The sequence below is a fragment of the Notothenia rossii genome, assembly GCF_949606895.1.
Source record: "Notothenia rossii genome assembly, chromosome: 10".
NCBI classification, from domain to species: Eukaryota; Metazoa; Chordata; class Actinopteri; order Perciformes; family Nototheniidae; genus Notothenia; species Notothenia rossii.
The window spans coordinates 34,280,053-34,299,742 of record NC_136908.1 but is presented as its reverse complement, the minus strand read 5'-3'; the positions used below and the strand labels follow the sequence as shown (position 1 = coordinate 34,299,742).

General features: G+C 43.6%; 1 protein-coding gene across 3 annotated transcripts; it reads left to right on the top strand.

Annotated features, from left to right (window-relative positions):
• The first annotated feature begins 1,217 nt into the window (after positions 1 to 1,217).
• LOC307021325 (uncharacterized protein) lies at positions 1,218 to 18,258 on the top strand. 3 transcript variants are annotated; one of them, XM_079653340.1, is made up of 9 exons: positions 1,218 to 5,234; positions 6,549 to 6,648; positions 8,145 to 8,258; positions 8,611 to 8,667; positions 11,043 to 11,180; positions 12,389 to 12,436; positions 12,591 to 12,704; positions 15,166 to 15,255; positions 17,240 to 18,258. In XM_079653340.1, exons 1-9 carry the CDS (start codon positions 5,014 to 5,016, stop codon positions 17,345 to 17,347), a joined length of 990 nt encoding a protein of 329 aa, XP_079509466.1. In that variant the 5' UTR covers positions 1,218 to 5,013; the 3' UTR covers positions 17,348 to 18,258. The 3 variants fall into 3 exon arrangements, with proteins under 3 accessions (XP_079509466.1, XP_079509465.1, XP_079509467.1); XM_079653339.1 differs by having other exon boundaries at positions 1,219 to 5,234; positions 6,546 to 6,648; XM_079653341.1 differs by lacking the exon at positions 12,389 to 12,436 and having other exon boundaries at positions 1,220 to 5,234; positions 6,546 to 6,648.
• The last annotated feature ends 1,432 nt before the right edge of the window (positions 18,259 to 19,690 follow it).

Genomic DNA, 19,690 nt, shown 5'->3' with positions numbered 1-19,690 from the left:
GGTCAGGAGGCTGCGCCCGGTAGTGCACGCCTCCGCCCCGCAGTGGGACCTGCCGTTGGTGCTCGAGGCTTTGGTCACATAACCATTTGAGCCTCTGGAGCTTTCCTCCCTGAAAGCACTGTCGTGGAAGACAGCGCTGCTACTTGCCTTAACGTCAGCCAAGAAAGTGTCCGAGTTAACCGCTCTGTTGCCTGCCCTGCGGGGGTCCGTGCACACTCCACACGGGCTGTGGCTGCGTCAACAGCCTTATTCAACGGTGTGGGTGTGGAGGACATATGCACGGCAGCGTCTTGGTCAACGCCTATTTATCTTCGTCTGTGCTTGCTGGGGCAACACAGGACTGGTGAGGAGGGGGGGGGCTTTGGGTCAGTGGGCATCTGACCCCCTCCCCGGGTGTAATACGCTTACGTTTTTTCCGGGCACCCTGCAGGGTCCCGGGGGACGTGGTGCGCACTGGGCCCATACGGGGCTGGAGGGGAGAGCCCTCCACACTATAGTCCACGCACACTCGGCACGGGTCAGTGTCTGAGTGTGGGGGACATGGAGGCACTTGCGCTCTCCCCGTGCTCGTTCGGGACTCGGGAGAGGTAGTGCAGAGTGAGCCCATACAGGGCTGGGGACTTTCTCTGTCTGCCTATGGGTGGGGGGGAGCCCTCAACACTGTTTTCCGAGCACACTTTTTGCGAAGTAAGCGCGTCAGAGTGTGCTCTGTCAGCCGCAGCCCGGACTTCTCCACGGTTACAACCGAGGGAGAGGTGAGTGAGGCGCAGCGGCTGCTAAAGCCGGTCAGGGACAGTGAGGTGGAACGGTGTTGTTGGACGACAGTGCGTGTATACACTGTGAGAGATATAACAAGTGGTTACGTACGATAACCCTTGTTATTTGTTACTTGTTGACTTCCAGAAGTGAGGGACCGCTGGCAAGTTGCTGCCGCGCCTCCTCCGTTGTCTGTCAATTGTTTCGTGCTGTTTCATGCTGTTTCTGTTGAATGTTGTCTTGTGCAACTGGACTCCAAATCCATCAGCTACAAACCTATCTGTCCCATCTAAGATTGTGACGATTAATTTAGCCGTTTAACAATCTGTACACGCGCTAGCTACTGTGCTGTCACTCGGTAGCTTGAAGCTAGCCGCGCCGGTACACGGCTCACCGTACTGGACTACTTGGGTTGTGCTCTATTATTTCACCGGATAGCCTGATCTGGTGCGCCCTGCAAAGCACACCTGTTCGGATCTGTCCGATGCCATTCTGCCAGCTCTCCTGGGTGCAAATATCCCCCTGTGGATTGCTGCAGACGCCAACACAAAGGCCGCCCCACACAGGTTAGCGCTTGCTGTGTTGCACCGTGAAAACATTAAAGTCATTGCTGTCACTGTCCCCCATCACTCCTCTTTTGAATGCTTAGTTGTAAAACTCACTTGCCCAAAAACCCATCATCATTATTTCCATCTACAGACCGCCGAAGCCCTCTGCTGTTTTTCTCACTGAATTTTCATCACTACTAACATCTGTATGTGCAATGTCCCCTACTGTTATCCTCTTAGGCGACTTTAACATCCCATTGACGACCCATCCAATGTTTTTGCAAATGATTTCATCTCACTCCTGGACTGCCTCGATATTACACAACATGTCAACCTCCCAGCACATAACAAAGGTCACATACTGGACTTACTTTGCTGCACTGGCATCACTCCCATTAACCTTGCTGTCATTGAATTCCCCATTTCAGACCATAAATCTGTAATTTTTGATATCCATGCCCCCCTTTCCAAAGCCAAAGAACAACGGTCCATCACCTTCAGAAACATTAAAAACATTAACCCCACAGATCTCACCACTCTCATAAATTCCTACCCCAATCCTCCAACATCCACCCACCCTGCTGACCTGGTGAATCACTATAATAAATGTCCCTCCTCTTCCCTCACTGCCCTGGCTCCACTGAAAACTTGCAAAGTTTCATTCACCCACTCCGCCCCCTGGTTCACCTCTGAGCTACGTCAGCTCAAAACAACTGGCCGCCGACTGGAGCGGCTGTGCAAGAGCACCGGACTCTCAGGTCACATGCAAATGTACTCGGATCACCTTCACCTCTACAAGAACGCGTTTTCCAATGCCAAGTCCTCATATTACTCCAACCTCATCAGCACTGGTAACAACAGAGTTCTTTTCTCCACAGTCAGTCACCTACTTCAGCCTCCTCAAAGCCTCCCTCCAGATATCTTCATTGACCAATGTACTGACTTTCTGCAATTTTTTCACTCCAAAATTAACACCATTCACCTAGAGCTGGCCTCAGCATGCACCTCCTCAAGTGATCCACCCTGGATTGCTACCACTGGTCCATCACTCATCAGCTCCCTCTCTATCTTCACCGCAGCATCGGAATACACCATCTCAGAGCTCATCCGTAAAGCTAAAACCACCAACTGTCAGCTTGATCCTCTTCCCACCACCCTGGTCAAGGATTGCCTACCAGCCATATTACCCATGATCACTGACATAATTAACTCCTCCCTCACCTCTGGAATTGTACCCACCTCCCTCAAATTGGCTGCAATCACTCCCATCCTCAAAAAACCCGGTACTGACCCAGCCGATCTAAACCACTACAGGCCCATCTCCAACCTACCCTTCATTTCCAAGACCCTTGGTGGTTGCGGCACAGCTTCAGTCCCATCTTGACACAAACAACCTCCATGAACCCTTCCAATCTGGTTTCCGCCAAAAACACAGTACTGAAACAGCCCTGGTTAAAATCACCATCGAACTCCTCCGTGCAGCTGACTCCGGACTTCTCACCATCCTCATCCTCCTTGACCTCAGCGCTGCATTCGTTACCATCTCTCACCCACTACTCCTGGACCACCTGGGATCACTGGTGTTGCACTCACCTGGTTCTCATCATACCTCACTGACAGACAACAGTTTGTACAACTCGGTAATCACAAGTCACAAGAAAGTGCTATTTCACTGGGTGCCCCCCAGGAGTCAGTACTGGGTCCACTCCTATTCATCATATATCTCCTCCCCCTGGGCAAAATCCTCCGTCACCATGAGGTTAATTTTCACTGCTACGCCGACGACACACAGATCTACATTTCCTCCAAACCCACCACTGCCCTGCCCCCAACCTCCCTCACCACCTGCCTTGAGGACATCAGGAGCTGGATGAGCAGGAACCTCCTGAAACTTAACGGTAGCAAAACTGAGGCCCTGCTCATCGGCTCCAAATCCACCCTCACCAAGTCACATAAGACCCCAGCAACAAACATCACCATCGACGGCTTCCCTATACCATTCGCTGCCCAAGTGAAAAGCCTCGATCATTCTGGACGGCTCACTCTCATTCGCAACACAAATAAATAACATCACCCGCACTGCCTTCTTTCATCTTCGGAACATCTCCAGACTCCGCCCATCTCTGTCCCCACCCAGCACTGAAATCCTGGTCCACTCATTCGTCACAACCCGGATTGATTACTGCAATGCACTTCTGACTGGCCTTCCCATCAAACTCCTCAATAGACTGAAAATAATCCAGAACTCTGCTGTCCGGATCATCACCCGCACCAACTCATCCGACCACATCACCCCCATTCTCCCTCAGCTACACTGGCTTCTTGTACGCTACAAAAACCTTCTACTCACACATAACCTTGCCCCCATCTACATCACCGACCTCCTTCAGGAGTACACCCCCTCCCGCACCCTCCGCTCTTCGTCCGTAGGACTTCTCACCGTCCCTAGCTCTCGCCTCAAAACCATGGGTGCTCAAGCTTTCAGCTGCTCGGCTCCCAGACTCTGAAACTCCCTGCCACTACACATCCGACAGTCTGATTCCATAACAACATTCAAAACCCAACTCAAAACCCACCTGTTTAAACTGTACCCTGTGTCCTTTTGTGTCCTTCTATAGTCCATTTCCTGTTGTTTGTCTTGTCTTACCCCGGCTGATACTTCACTAAATCCACTGTTTTAATTGTTCCCTATATTGACCCTATGCCCTTTAAAGTATCCTTGGGTGTTATGAAAGGAGCCCCCCAAAAGAAATGTATTATTATATAAGTACAGGCGGAGCCCTCATTATGTCACTAAATGGCACTGTTGAAGAACCTGCGATCTAAGTTTTTCATACATTACATAATTACACAGTAGTTGTGTATATGTTATGACAATAAACCTTTGAATCTTGAATCTTGAAAAATTGAATTACTAAAAAACAGGTGGATCTATATGCTATGGATTACAATGGAAATAAGATGAAATGTGTTGTAGCCCCATGCTCTCTGATATTTTCTTACATGTTTGAAATCCTCTGTGGATTAAGAAGTGGAGTCCCATGATATCTAAAATCAAAGATGCACAAAATCAAATCCACCCTTTGTTGTTGGGTCAAAATAACACCATCATCCCTCCACTTCCTGTCTCACACCAGTGGATGTCAGCCAGCGACGTGCGGTCAGGGGAGGCAGGGGAGGCAGAGCCTCACCTGTCATACTCCAATGTAACAGAAAAACAACTAAAGAAAAACTAAATAGTAATAATAATAAAATGTCTCCACTGATCTATGATTTAAGTGTGATTAATGTATGATTCCAATCGCTTTTTAAAGTCAAAATCAGCAAATTTGCAGAGCTCCGCTACAACTACGGGTAGCGATGAGAAGTGAGGCAGGGACGAGCTCTGCCTCTCGTAAGCCCATAGTAATTTCCTGGAGCGCGGGCACTAATTTAACGCGGGCACTTCTTTTGTGAGCGCGCTCAAGCCAGTTACTGTGGGGTGAGGTGAGGCACAGATGAGCTCTGCCTCACCTCAGAATGCGTCACCCCACAGAAACTGGCTGTATCACGGGCACTAAGCGCATGCCTGTTACCATCTCACTGTAGGTCACCAATGTAATGTTTGTAGATCCCTTTATTACATTTATCCTCGCCATCCATAGTCTCTAAATAACTTATTTCACGTATATATGATATTTAGGCTCGCTGGTCTCATCATACAACGGCAATGAAAAAAGCACCAGGGGAGGCAGACATAACCTCTGCCGCACTGAAGGGGGCGCACATGAGCCCAGAGGTTCTTGTTGCTACTGTTATTCTACGCAGAGACAGTAGACACAAACAACAAGCTAGACTTTTCAAATTACAGGAAGATAAGGAGGACTTTTACAAAAAAGTAATAGAGATTGTTGTCCAGAAGGATAGCATGGACTTCATCTTCAAGTCAAGGTAAGACCACAATTGTAATGAAAATGGGATCTTACTAAGAAAGAACAATCTAATATTTAGATGTTGGGTATCCTTTTGTTGAACGGTCTGTTTAAAATGAATTGAAGCATCAGACTAAAAAAGCTTTTGAAAATAGCCGAATATTTCGATTAAGGTCAAAATATAATATTTGTAAATCTGACTCTGAAAGAGTCAGAGCCTCACCAGCCATGAACTTCACCGCATGTCACTGATGTCAGCATAGAGTCTTCTAAACCTGGCACACACACACACACACACACACACACACACACACACACACACACACACACACACACACACACACACACACACACACACACACACACACACACACACACACACACACAGACACACACACACACACACACACACACACACACACACACACACACACACACATACACACACACACACACACACACACACACACACACACACACACACACACACACACATGACCAGGCCTGTGTCTCTGAGACTCAAAGGGTTTCCTCCTCAAGAGATATTTGCAAACACAAAGTTAGAAACTGCAATGTTTACATCAATCAACTGGCAGGTTGATCCTCCTTTACATTTCTGCCTTCCAGTGCTAGGAAGTACTCAGATCAAATGCTATGGTCTTAAAAAACTACACTTCAAGTAAAAGTCCTGATTTCAAAATGTAACTTAAATAAGAAATCTCATACTCATTCTCACAAGGGACTATTTCAGAATAATATAAAGTACAGAGGTATTATCAGCTTTAGTGTACTTCAAGTAATAACAGTTAAAGTACTCATTATGCAGAATGAATATTATTTTTACGTCATTATTTAATGCTGTTTTTATACTTGTAGGTGCATTTTAGTATTGTATTTGTTAAAATGGTCAAAATGTAGATACTAGAAATACTGTGCAGATTAGTATTACAGTACTGCATTACACCATATCAGCTTATCGAGTGTTTATATATGAACAACTGTTCACAGTAACTGTGTTAAAATAAAGATAGTGGAAAAAAGTTCAATATTTGCCTCTGAGATGTAACGGAGTAGAAGTATAAAGCAGCAATATGTGGAAATACTCAAGTAAAGTACCAATATGACAAAAAAAGTTAATGTATTTAGTTCTTTTCCACCACAGCTGCCTTGCCTTTACCAACATATCAGTTGAATTAAGTCAAATACAGGGACATCATTGTCTCTGTCCATATCCTTTTGTCTTTATGGTCTTTATTTTCCCAAACCTTTAACTCTCCTATCAGCTGTATTCCGTCTCTGACTGAACCCTCTTCTATCCTCTGTCCACCAGCAGCACGATGTCTGTCAATGACAAAGACCCCATGCCTGCAGTGGCGTCCCTCTCCCCGGGACAACTGCAGTCCCTCCTCAAGATGGAGCCCAAGACCCTGGGGGTGAGTCCTGTACACCAGAACACACAACATGCATCCAGGCTGGGAGTAACAGATTACTTGTAAAGGGATTACTTGATCAGGATACAGAAAAATGTACTTACAGTTATATGGAAAAATATGAAATCAGATTACTGTTACATTTCAAAAAATAGTTGATAACTAGCAGGATTACAGTGTTAGCAAAACCTAAAAAGATCATAGTGTTTGTTGTAAAGGATCAGATGTTATCTCTTCTCTGTAAACTGTACTTTTCTGTAGGTTAATACTTTAAGTGTGAATCTATACTTCTACTGCCTGAATCTGCTTTATGGTTTTCACTTTCTTTGCTTCATTTGTTCTGTTTTTAATTCAGCAGGTGAACCTGTATGTTCATAAAATAGTGTGTGTGAGCTTAACTGTGTGTATTAAACTAAAACGGAGCATTTTCTGTCAGCTCAGATTGTATTTCTGCTTTTTTAAACTGTAGGATGTGCTCATGTGTTTCATTGTTGGTGTACAGGCTGCTGTCTGAATCTGCTGAGTGAAAGGAAGGTGTAGCCTACTGTTCTCACTAAATATGCCTGGCATCTAGCTATTCAGTCAGCATAAACATGAACTTCAAATAATTCCAGGAGAACGGGATTCTGAATTGGAGATTACTGAAGCTCCTGAATATTCTTATATTCTTTATTGTAAAACTGTAACACACAAGAAAAAGACATTGTTTTAGAGTTGCAATGAGATAAGTATACATGACAGGTATACAGGAGCACGACATAAATGACCATGCTATTGGTAATGCTAGGCTAGTTAGACAGCTTAGAAGGCTAACAAACTAATCTATTGTGAAGAGAAAACAAGAGTTTAGCAAAATGCTAACAGTGCTAAGCTAACAACAGACAATGCACTTAACAAGTCTCCAGAAGATGGATGGAGCTAACAAAACGAGATTGCCACATGTAATTTCCCAACTGACTGACGCAACTTCCTGTATGACTATTTCCTGTGATCGATAAGGCTGCGCTATTATCACTCGCCACTAGGGGCTCCCACAAACACACATCTCTACACAGAAAACAACAGAAGGTCTTCCTATAAATAAGATCATTTCTGAGCCTAAATATCTTGGTTTCTTCTTTCTCAAGGTCACATTGTTCTGTTGTCCTACATAACACACTCAAGTAAAAACAAAACATATTGATATTGACTTTTCTTATTTTATTATATCCATTGCATTTTATATTGAGGTAACAGAAAGTAATCAGGTTACATACCTTTATATTTTGTTTTCAGATTAGGGTACTGATTAACAATTGTGTACAGGTACCTAGTAATGGTAACAGGATACGTTTTGAATGTAAGCCAATCCTGCATGCATCCTTGGATTCTGACTTAAAAGTTTACTCCAGTGCAACTTCCTCCATAGAAGGCTCTGAATTTCAGATGTTTTGACATAATCTGAATGCACCTGTTGGACTCAAAGTGCTGATCACCTGTCCCCCCCCCCCCCCCTGTAGGCGATCCAGATCGTTATCGGGATTCTGATCCTCTGTCTGAGTGCCTCTGTGCTCCAAGTCCACGAGGTGCACTTCACAGGAGACGTGGCCCTCTTCCTGGTGGTTGTCATACAGGTGAGTGAGCGGTACATCACGCTCACATGCTTTCTCGTCTAGATTGAATTTAGGAACATGAACATGTAATTAATATGCACGCTGCAGCCCCCCCTCCCTCTGGAACTCCCTTCCCAGTCACATTCGAAAGGCCAACACTCTTGAATCCTTCTCAAGAGGATGTTACCCCCCCCCCTTTTTACTCCGTACTTGGATTAGGACTACTGTTTATGTTTTTTTGGTTTTCTTTGAATTGTTTCGGTTCTGATTTTATGTAAAGCGTCTTTGAGCATTAGGAAAAGCGCTATAAAAATCCCATGTATTATTATTAAACTCATGTTTCTTCTAAATGCCGTGCACTGTGACCCCCCAGGTGACCCTGTCTGGGTCAGTGCTGGTCCACAGTGGGAGGAGACCCACTCTGTTCTGGGTGAGTGACAACACGACACACTGCACAACACACAATCCTGACGCCTCTAGTGTGGGAGAGTGTGTTTGTTTACAAGAGTGTGTTGATGTGTTTTAATGAGTGTATGAGGGTGTGTTAAAGTGTTTGTAATGGCGCATTTCCACTACATGGCCTCGCTCGGCCTCGCTCAGTATGGCTAGGCCTCGTTAGGCCTTGTTAGGACTGGCTCACTTTATGGCGCATTTCCATTACGGTTTAGGAACTGGGGTAGTAACTATAGTAACGCACTGCAGGCGGAGCCGTGACGTCATCTTCAATGAGAACCCCAGAAAAAAAACATCAGCCGTTAGCTGTTAGCACTCAAGCTCACAGCTCCTCATATCGGTTCAGAAACTAGACAAAAGTTAAACAAGTACAAACCACAGACTGTCTGTGTCATGGCGAATACAGTCGCTGGTTCATTTATGTCTGTAGGCCGTTGTTGTGAGTGTGGACGGTCGGAGCATATAGTGCGTTAGCTTAGCCAATCTCCATGTAGAAAACACGCATTTTAAAAGGTTTTTCGCCTGCCGTCTGTCTGCAGAATTTTCAAAGCATTAATTCATGGTTTTTACTAACCGGTATCAGTATGTTGTTACTTCGGCATCATTTCCAAACGTGTATTATAAATAAATCACGGTCAAATATGTTCATTTTGTTGTAGTTGTAGCCCCCTTGCCAGCGATTCTCTCTCTAGTTTAGCATACTCAGCCCGACTCAGCCTGGTTGTTGGTCCGGAAAGAACCTCGATTTTATGGGGCCAGAAAAACTGTGAAATAGTACCCGCTAGCCGGTACTACGCTAAGTGGAAACGCAACCAAAAAAGGGCCCCACACGGCTCTGCACGCTTAAAGCGAGTTCCGCGCTGTAGTGGAAATGCGCCATAACTGTGTGAGTGTGAGTGTCGGAAACAACCGTGTTGGGACCCCCACATTTAATTTTGACCAATTATTCTGATGTGTATTATCGTGCACTGCTGTCATCAGCATTTGATCTCGCTTTGATTCATGAGTCATTGATCCTAATCAGAATTTAAACAGTTGTTATTGTTCCGGTCGCCAAGACGCTGACATCCATATTTACACTCTGACTGACATGACACCACAGGGAGGTGTGTGTTTGGGCCAGGGCTGTCCGGGGCTCAGCCCCGGCACATAGGACGATGCTCTGATGTCATCACCCTCGCACATTGGTGAACGAAAAACGAAATGTTAAACGGCCTACAGACAGAAATAAACCAGCGACTGTATTCGCCCTGACACAGACAGTCTGTGGTTTGTACTTGTTTAACTTTTTTAGCTCTGAGTGCAGCTAACGGCTGATGTTTTGGTTTTGTGGTTCAACGTCAGTGACGGCAGGCTGAGTTCCTCACCGCTGATTGGCTACCGCAAGATTGCGTCACACGAATTTCACGCTCGAGTTAAACAAATTTAACTGGAGCGTTTATCGCAGCCCCCTTCAATCGCGCCGCGGAATTCACATCAACCGCTTCATGCGCGCCGTCGGAGCGAATTTACTTCTGTCCGCGTCTCTACATTGACTTTACATGTAATCGCACCGCCCCCAAACATCGCATCGCGTCCGATGTGAACGCAGCATTAGACATTTTGTTCAGCAGGATAATCTCCACATATTAGCACCACTTTATGATTATTGAAAGGTAAACGTAATCGTCAAAGCTAATGTTAGGCTTTCAAAGAGCTAGTCACGGTCACATGGCTGCACATCACAACCGCTAAGCTAAAGGCGGCTAATGTTTTGGATGATGATTTTTAGTGGTCCCCTTTAGCCACTTGTTGGCAACTACTGTTTTGAAGACAAACATAAGCTTCAGACATTCACCAGCAGGGTATTTACTGATGTATTTTATGTTTAGTACAAAACATACAAATCTCTTCAGCTTGTGTTAACTATAGACTTTATTTCAGGCATTTCAAAAAAACTTTGGAAGAACATTTACACGATATGTGGGAACTGCTAAAATGTTAACCTATTTCCGTACAGATTCCTGTATAACTGTACAATCTGTTATCTTTTGAACATAGAAGATTTCATATTTGAAACATTGTTTTCAACAATGCGTTACTGTATTATGTGTTTGTCTGTGAAAATGATTTTCATAGTTGTGTAAGATGGAAGATGTTCAAATGGAAAACCAGCCCTGTTCCCTTATGTGTTGCCATTTCTAGGATCATTGTCTTTTATTGCAAAGTAAATTAAATACAGCGTTCTCATTATTACTGGCCAATGGAGGCCCAATGTGAAGCCTGCTGCAGAGTGCTGCCTGTAGATAGATGCAGCATCGGAGATCACTGTGTTTTGTGACATTATTGAACATGACACTTTCTGATCTGCAGGTGAAGGTTGTGCTAGTGCTGCACCTCATCAGTGCTGCGTTCTCCACCGCTGCCCTGGGTCTGATGTCCAAACACCTGCCGTACCGCCAGGACTCGTACCACTGTGAGCACTGCCACCGGCTGGAGCTGCACGCCGTGGTAATGTCGCCAAACCTGCAACCTGAGCACTTACATGTAGATTGAAGGTGTTAATGATGATCAAACAATCTGTGCTAAAAGAATATAGCTACTAATGTACCAAAAAAGTTATGTTTCAGCCTCAGGACTTAAATCCACATGAATGAACTACATCTCCAACATTAACTTGGATCATTGATACAAACTAGCCTCAGTGTGTCTGTCTTTGGGAGATGTGAGTCTTGCCTGGTGCAAGACTGAAACAATGTCTGCAGGACAGAAACAAAAGAATCCCTCTCAGATTATACTCTCATTCATTTTGATGAAACTCAAAAGGTGTTTCCATAGTTACAACAGTGACTAATAGGCAACACCTGTGCAGTCACACTGGACAATGTTAATTATTGGTCAGGGACACAAAACACTGTGCTCAAAATGCCAAACCCTTATTGCCAGCTGTTTGTCACGGATTAAGGTTGGACCCAAACGCAGTTAGAGAGGGGGGCAGGTTCGCGTAACCAAAATCAAGCTTTAATTAAGAAAAAGCTGATTTCACACAAAACACAAGGGGAACCATGCAAAGATACCAAATCAAAAAAACTCAACAAGGAGAGATTGGCTGTGGGAAACAAGTGGCAGAGAAACAGAAGGAACACTTGGAAACAGGCAGAGACAAAATACACCACACATGTAGGACCAACAGGACCAGAGAAGACGAACCAAGGGGAGTAGGGACTATATATACACACACACACACACACACACACACACACACACACACACACACACACACACACACACACACACACACACAATATTACACAATACATAACATTTGTGTAGACAAAACACAGCTGGAGAAGGGAGGCAGAAACACAGGACAGCAGGTGAACACAATCAGACACAAAGGCAGGAAAACTAGAAGACAGGATGTCAAACCAGAGAAGACACAAAGAGGAAATACATTAAATGTTAAAGTTAAAGTTTCAAAAAATGTGTCATTTGAAAAAAAAAAACTAATGAGGAGAGCTAACCTACTTTATAGGTGTGTAGGTAGATGTGAAAATGTTTCAAACTAACCTTAATTAATCAAGTCTTGATGGAAATTGTCATGCCGTAGGGCAGGCTACTGAGCCTCACTGACCCTTAGGATCACATGCTTTCATAGTTGACACTACATGTTGTGAAAAAGCAGACTCCATGTTTCTCTGTCTTTACGTCCACTGCAGCAACATTGTTTCAGGAAATGCACCGGGCTGATCGAGCAAAAGTGTAAAGTAAGTGACTGACTACTGTTATAACTCGTACTTAGTAGAGTGCATGAGAAGACAGAAATGAAACACTTGTGTTGAAGTTATTGTCACGGTCAGAGACACTCAGCTCCCCCTGACCCCCCCACTCCCCCCTCTGCTCTGGGGCTTCTCTCTGCAGCTGCTGATCGACGGGATCCTGGTGACCCTGGTGATCTTCCTGGTGCTGGAGCTGCTGATCTGCATCACAGCCATGCTCTTCGGGCTCAGTGTGCTGGCTGCGGGGGGGGCACAGGTATGCTCCTATTGATACTGCAGCATGTGGCGCAGTGGACTAGTACGTTGGTGTTCGGATCAGCGGAGCACAGGTTCAAACCCCACTGCAGTCATCATGTCGTTGTGTCCCTGAGACATTTCACCCCAAATTGCTCCTGTGGGGATTGTCCACAGTATTGAGTATGTAAGTCGCTTGGGATAAAAGCGTCTAACAAGTAACATGTAATGTAATGTTGAGGTGACTCAGATGGAAGGCCCAGGGGTTAAATTGGGCCAGGGCTGTCCGGGGCTCAGCCCCAGCACATAGGACGATGCTCTGATGTCATCACCCTCGCACATTTGTCATATGATTACGAAATGTTAAAAATGTTCTTGTTCTTAATAAATATATTTAAGGTTGATATGTGTTGACTTTATTTTAAAATAGCAGATCTCTGTGACCGGATATAGTTTTTTGGCTTCGTGAATGTGTGTCTCTGCTCCGATATGATACAGATAATGGAGCAGTTACTTAGGGCCTCACACAGTATAGCCCCCCCACATATCAAATCCCAATTTAACCCCTGGAAGTACCATTAACAAACGTAGATACATGCTTAACTAGAATAAGTAATATGGGGGAGATGTTGTGTCAGTGTTGAGAGGGTTACTTTAAAATCCTGATTACTTTCTCTTGCTGTAGATTACCTCAATATCAAATGTAAATAAATAAAAGAGGAAAGAAATATCAATAAGATGAGTATTATGTAATGTGTCCTTAAAAAAGAAGAAACCAAGATATTTAGGATCAGAAATGATTTGATTGATTGGGAAAGCTGCTTTTCACTCAGCATATTCAGGCAGCAGCCTATACACCAACACTGAAACACATGAGCACATCCTACAGTTTAAAAAAGAACAAGAAACCAAGATATTGCTAGACTTAAGCACCGGAGTACCACAAGGTTCAATACTTGGTCCACTTCTTTTTTCCCTATATATTAATGACCTGCCATCTGTCTGTCCTGATGTGGAAACACAGCTATACAGATGACACTGTGATATATGTGCATGCCAACACAAAGCAAAAGGCTGCTGATAAATTGACCTCAGCTTTAGTGCTGATCACTAGCTGGCTACACCACTCCTATCTTCAGCTTAATGTCAACAAAACAGTTGGAATGTTTTTCACAAAAAGAAAATGCAACATTGTGTCAAATATAAGCATCTCAGGTGAACATATTAACATTGTGCCTCAGGTTAAGTACCTTGGAATCATTATTGACTCTAATTTAACATTCAAAACACAAGTCAAAAAAGGGACCCAAAGAGTCAAGTTTAGCCTAGCAAATTTTAAATACATAAGAAACACAATGACATTGAATTTTGCCAAATTATACATGAATGCCATGATCATGTCACATCTTACATACTGTCTCACAAGCTGGGGGGAAACTAACAGCTCCACACTGAAGCCACTAGAAACCCTGTACAAACAAACCCTCAAAGTACTGGACCAGAAACCTAAACGCTCCCATCACTGTACCATCCTCAACAAGCATAACATCCTGACTTGGGAAGATTTAATAAAGTATAGGAACATCGTTCTGGTGTACAAAATCCTGCACAATACAGCCCCTCCACCTCTTAACTCATTGGTTACTCAACGTAACAACACCAGACTGACCACTAGAAGCTCCACACGTGGCGACCTATCAGTCCCATTCAGGATGAGTACTTTTGGTCATCATTCTTTGTCACAGCAATACAAAACTGGAACTCTCTACCCACTCAAATCAAAGACATACATACACATACCACCTTCACAGCTCACTTAAAAACATGGTTCACTGAGAACTACACCTGCACACACTAGTCTGTGTTGAGTATGGCGTGAGTGTTACATGTTGTGTTACATGTTGTGATCATGGATGTTGCCCCTCGTTTCTGTTATGTGATTGTGATGTGCTATATGTGACATGTACTGTATGCAGTAACGTGTGTTGTTTATTGTTCTCTTTTATCCTCACACCTGTATCTACTTGTCTTTCCTCCTTTTTATTTTACATATTTTCTTATAACTAATGCTGTTGATATATTGTAATTTTTAAGGGTGTCTATTACCATCTGGCCGGGGACAACAGCTGGAAATTAGCCATGTCGGATAAAGCTGCACCATTTAATGTTTTTGTGACAGTTTATCGATGGGGACTGTCCATGACACTATAAATAAATAAACTAATATTAAAAACGTGTCCTCTGGTAAGAGCAGCAGAGGTCACGACCTTATTACTGACTACTTATTCTGATATATTGTGTACCCCCATAGTTAAAATGTGTGTGTGTGTGTGTGTGTGTGTGTGTGTGTGTGTGTGTGTGTGTGTGTGTGTGTGTGTGTGTGTGTGTGTGTGTGTGTGTGTGTGTGTGTGTGTGTGTGTGTGTGTGTGTGTGTGTGTGTGTGTGTGTGTGTGTGTGTGTGTGTGTGTGTTCGTGTCCTGCAGGCTCCCAGACAGAAGCCTGTGTACCCCCAGACCCGCCCCCCCCCTGTTCCAGCTGTGCAGGTGTCTCCAGCTGTGGCCGAGACTTCTCAGGTAGCACACAGTCTTTGATACTGACATATTATTTGTTCAATAAACAATATGTTTATTGACTTTTGTTTTGTAAGCTAGAAATGTTAAATAGGTGCAATACAGTTTTATTTTAATTCTGAGAAAAAATACTTTAAAATGCTGACTTTAATCTCAGGATTCAGAAAATTCATTTTTGGTCAGATCTCAAAAGTTGTGGCTTTATCCTCCTCCATAAAAACTTATTTTTGCACTTGTATCATATATCTGGATTCATTTTCTAGACATGTGTAACTTCGCAGGAGTCGGACTATGTTTGCGCATCACCCAATTATACTGTAATAGTTTTATCAAGACTACATTTGTAAGATTCCTAAAAAAACTAAGGAGAAAGTTTATTTTTAAATCTCTCCTAGAATTTAGCAGGCAGTCCATCATGGCGTGACATACATGTTATCCTTTGCATTGGACATTTCCTTTACGGTTAGTTTATGTTCTTAGATTCTTGTGCAATTCATCGTCAAGCTATCTGAGGACCTGTGTCAACATGGTGCTTTTATTGGTGGTACTTGTATTTGGTTAATAACGCAAGGCGCTGATTAGTGTAAATGTTTCGGCATAGTACATCACCAAATGATGAATAAGTTTGGTTTCTGGAAGTGTTTGCATGACCTTGATGGTGGATAAATAAGAGTCCTGTATAGTCCCTCCAATCTCTGTTTAACATGTTGTTCAGTAGTAAGCACCATAACACAATGTTGGTTCAAAGGTTTTATTTTCAGGAGGTATTGAATGTGAGGGGAGTGATAGAGAAGGATGAGGGATGTCTTCTGTCAGTCAGGCAGAGGGACACTCAGGGTGGGGGGTCTCTGGCATGTTTCTGCCTGAGCAATTCAAGCCCCTCAAACGTTACCCAGAATGAGACAAACATATGTGCCAGATTAAATACACTGAACAAAAATATAAATGCAACACTTTTGTTTTTGCTCCCATTTTTCATGAGATGAACTCAAAGATCTAAAACATGTTCTATATACACAAAATAACCATTTCTCTCAAATATTGTTCACAAATCTGAAAAGATCTGTGATAGTGAGCACTTCTCCTTTGCCGAGATAATCCATCCCACCTCACAGGTGTGGCATATCAAGATGCTGATTAGACAGCATGATTATTGCACAGGTGTGCCTTAGGCTGGCCACAATAAAAGGCCACTCTGAAACGTGCAGTTTTGCTTTATTGGGGGGGTCTGGGGGGGTCCGAAAACCCTAGGGTTAAACCCTAACCCTAACATGTCACCCATTGAGCATGTTTGGGATGCTCTGGATCGGCGTATACGGCAGCGTGTTCCAATTCCTGCCAATATCCATCAACTTCGCACAGCCATTGAAGAGGAGTGGACCAACATTCCACAGGCCACAATCAACAACCTGATCAACTCTATGCGAAGGAGATGGGTGACATGTTAGGGTTAGGGTTTAACCCTTGGGTTTTTGGACCCCCCCAGACCCCCCCAATAAAGCAAAACTGCACGTTTCAGAGTGGCCTTTTATTGTGGCCAGCCTAAGGCACACCTGTGCAATAATCATGCTGTCTAATCAGCATTTTGATATGCCACACCTGTGAGGTGGGATGGATTATCTCGGCAAAGGAGAAGTGCTCACTATCACAGATTTTTTCAGATTTGTGAACAATATTTGAGAGAAATGGTTATTTTGTGTATATAGAAAATGTTTTAGATCTTTGAGTTCATCTCATGAAAAATGGGAGCAAAGACAAAAGTGTTGCATTTATATTTTTGTTCAGTGTAGAAAGAGATTAAGGGAGGCCAAAAGAGGGGATGAATGGTCCAGGGGGGGGGGAGTGATGAAGACAAACAAGGCCAGATGTGTTTACTGGAATAACTTAGCAGGTGATGAGAGGTGAGGTTGAGGAGGGATCCTGCTCCCAAACATCAGTTAACTTATTAACTTCATGTTCCTGTTTGATCTGCTTTCTGTGTCGACAGGTGGCTGTCATTGTAACTGAGGCCGATTCAGATCAGGTGGAGGAGATCTCCACCCCACCCACTGAACCCCAGGTGGAGCCCATTGAAGATGTGACCTCAGAGCCCTGAACTCAACACATACACCCCCCCCCCCCCCCCCCACACACACACACACACACACACACACACACACACACACACACACACACACACACACACACACACACACACACACACACACACACACACACACACACACACGCACACACACACACCTCCCTGTGGTGTCATGTCAGTCAGAGTGTAAATATGGAGGTCAGCCTCTTGGCGACCGGAACAATAAGAACTGTTTAAATTCTGATTAGGATCGATGACTCATGAATCAAAGTGAGAGCAAAAGCTGATGACAGCAGTGCACAATAATACACATCAGAAGAATTGGTCGAAATGAAATGTGGGGGTCCCAACACGGTGTCCAAGGTTTCCATCCTGCCCTTTCACTCCTGCCATGAGTACACACTAATTAGCACTGCTACACCTACACACTGAACAAACTGAAACGTTGACTTTAACTAAATGTATTATGTCAACATATTTCACATTAATGTATTAGGTTTGATGAAAGCATTCATATTAAGTTGAACCTAATATGTTTGATTCAAATGGAATGTTTTGGGTTTCTACTAACCTAATACAATTATGTGAATATCTGTTGACATAATTAATTTAATTAAAGTCAACGTTTCAGTGTGTTCAGTGCACTACAGTGTGTTGTGGTTCTGATGTTGATCAGTGTTACTGGTCATTTATTCTTCAAATAATATCGTCACTAAAATAAGTAGAGAGTAGAACACATCTTGAGACATAAAACCAGAGAAGAGGAAATGTTCACTCCACTGATACTCTGTGCACAATGTGTGTTAGTTACAGTGAAGGCCGATTCAATATGTAAGCTTGCACTTTGTTTTGCCTTTCAAATATCTCAAACTGCTCTTGCCATAATTGACTGTTGAAATAAAATGTTGTTGTCAAACCTTTAACCTTTTTAGTGTGTTCATGCACATTCAAACTGGCCTTGATACTATAACAGAATTCTTTGATACAAGAATATGACGACAGCAACTTTACTCTCTATTGTTCATTCATTGTTTGTTCTTTTTATTTTTAGACCTGTTATCTTGAAAGTTGGGAGAATTAAATCAGTCACCAGAGGGCGAAAGTATTCAGACGAATGAATGATTTTCCCCAAAAACTATCTATACTGTATCTTCTTCTTCTTCTTCTTCTTCTGGTGCATGCTGGGAGATTTTGGAGGGCGACAGAAAGAGAAGAGCGAGACTTTTTAGTCATATTTTCCCTTTAATTTTTGTGTAATGGGTGTTCATTTAATATAGTTTATCGGTGGTGGTTTGATTTGCTTTACTTTTTGTGCTTTTTGGTGGTGTTTGTGGGGTGTTTTGTGGGCTTCTCCTGCCGGTGTCTCAGTAGAGAACTGTCCAGACACTGGAAACTTGTTTCTCCAATGAAAAAGATGCTGTCTGGATGTAAGTCTCAGTTACTGAAACACGTAGTGTCTCACCGTAGACAAGTTTATATGGTGCTGAACAATCGAAATGCGGAGCTTAACCTCCGTTTTTACGTTAAAGTAGATGATTATGACTATGTGATTTTTGCAACATCATCAGTTATGAAGTGTTTTGGTTGCGGGGAGGAGGGGCACACCGTGAATGCCTGTCCGAGGCGCAGGGATCCGGTGTCGGTACCAGATGTATTCGGGGTACCAGATGTGTTCGGGGTCCGTCTCTAACCAGTGACGTCACGACGTACGACGTAATGACGTCAATGATGTCACGCATTGTGATTGGCTGTACGGTAATTTACCCACGCTGTCTAGTATAGACGGTTTTTTTATCATTACATTACATTGCATTTAGCTTAAAGAGCAACTTCCAGGTTAAAGACACCTGCGAATAAATGTGTAGGAAAATGATGAATAGACTACATTTTCCCAAAAATATACAGAAATATACACTACAGTGACATCTGGCGTCGTTTTTGTAAGAAATGTTCACTTCCGCATAAAAAAGCCTCGGCACGTGACCTCCCGCGTGTGACGTAACACGGGGGACACAAGGGGGAGAGCGGCCGGTGTAACGTATTAATAAACATGGATCCCAATGCTAGTTTCGACACAGAAGAAGTTGAACATGAATATTCGAATGCATATGACGGACCACAACCTTATAATTATGAGCCTGCTAGCTACCAAGAGACTTGGAGCAGCCCAAGGATTAAAATAAATAACGGCCATCGGAGAGAAATTGAGCTGTGGTGTGAGGAGAACCAGTGGAGAACTGGGCAGCTATCTTGGTGAGTGACCGGCGTTAGCTACAGAATGTTAGCCAACGTCACATCACAACATTGTAAAGTTAGCTATCATATATCAGGCTATAACTAAAGTAAGTAGCATTG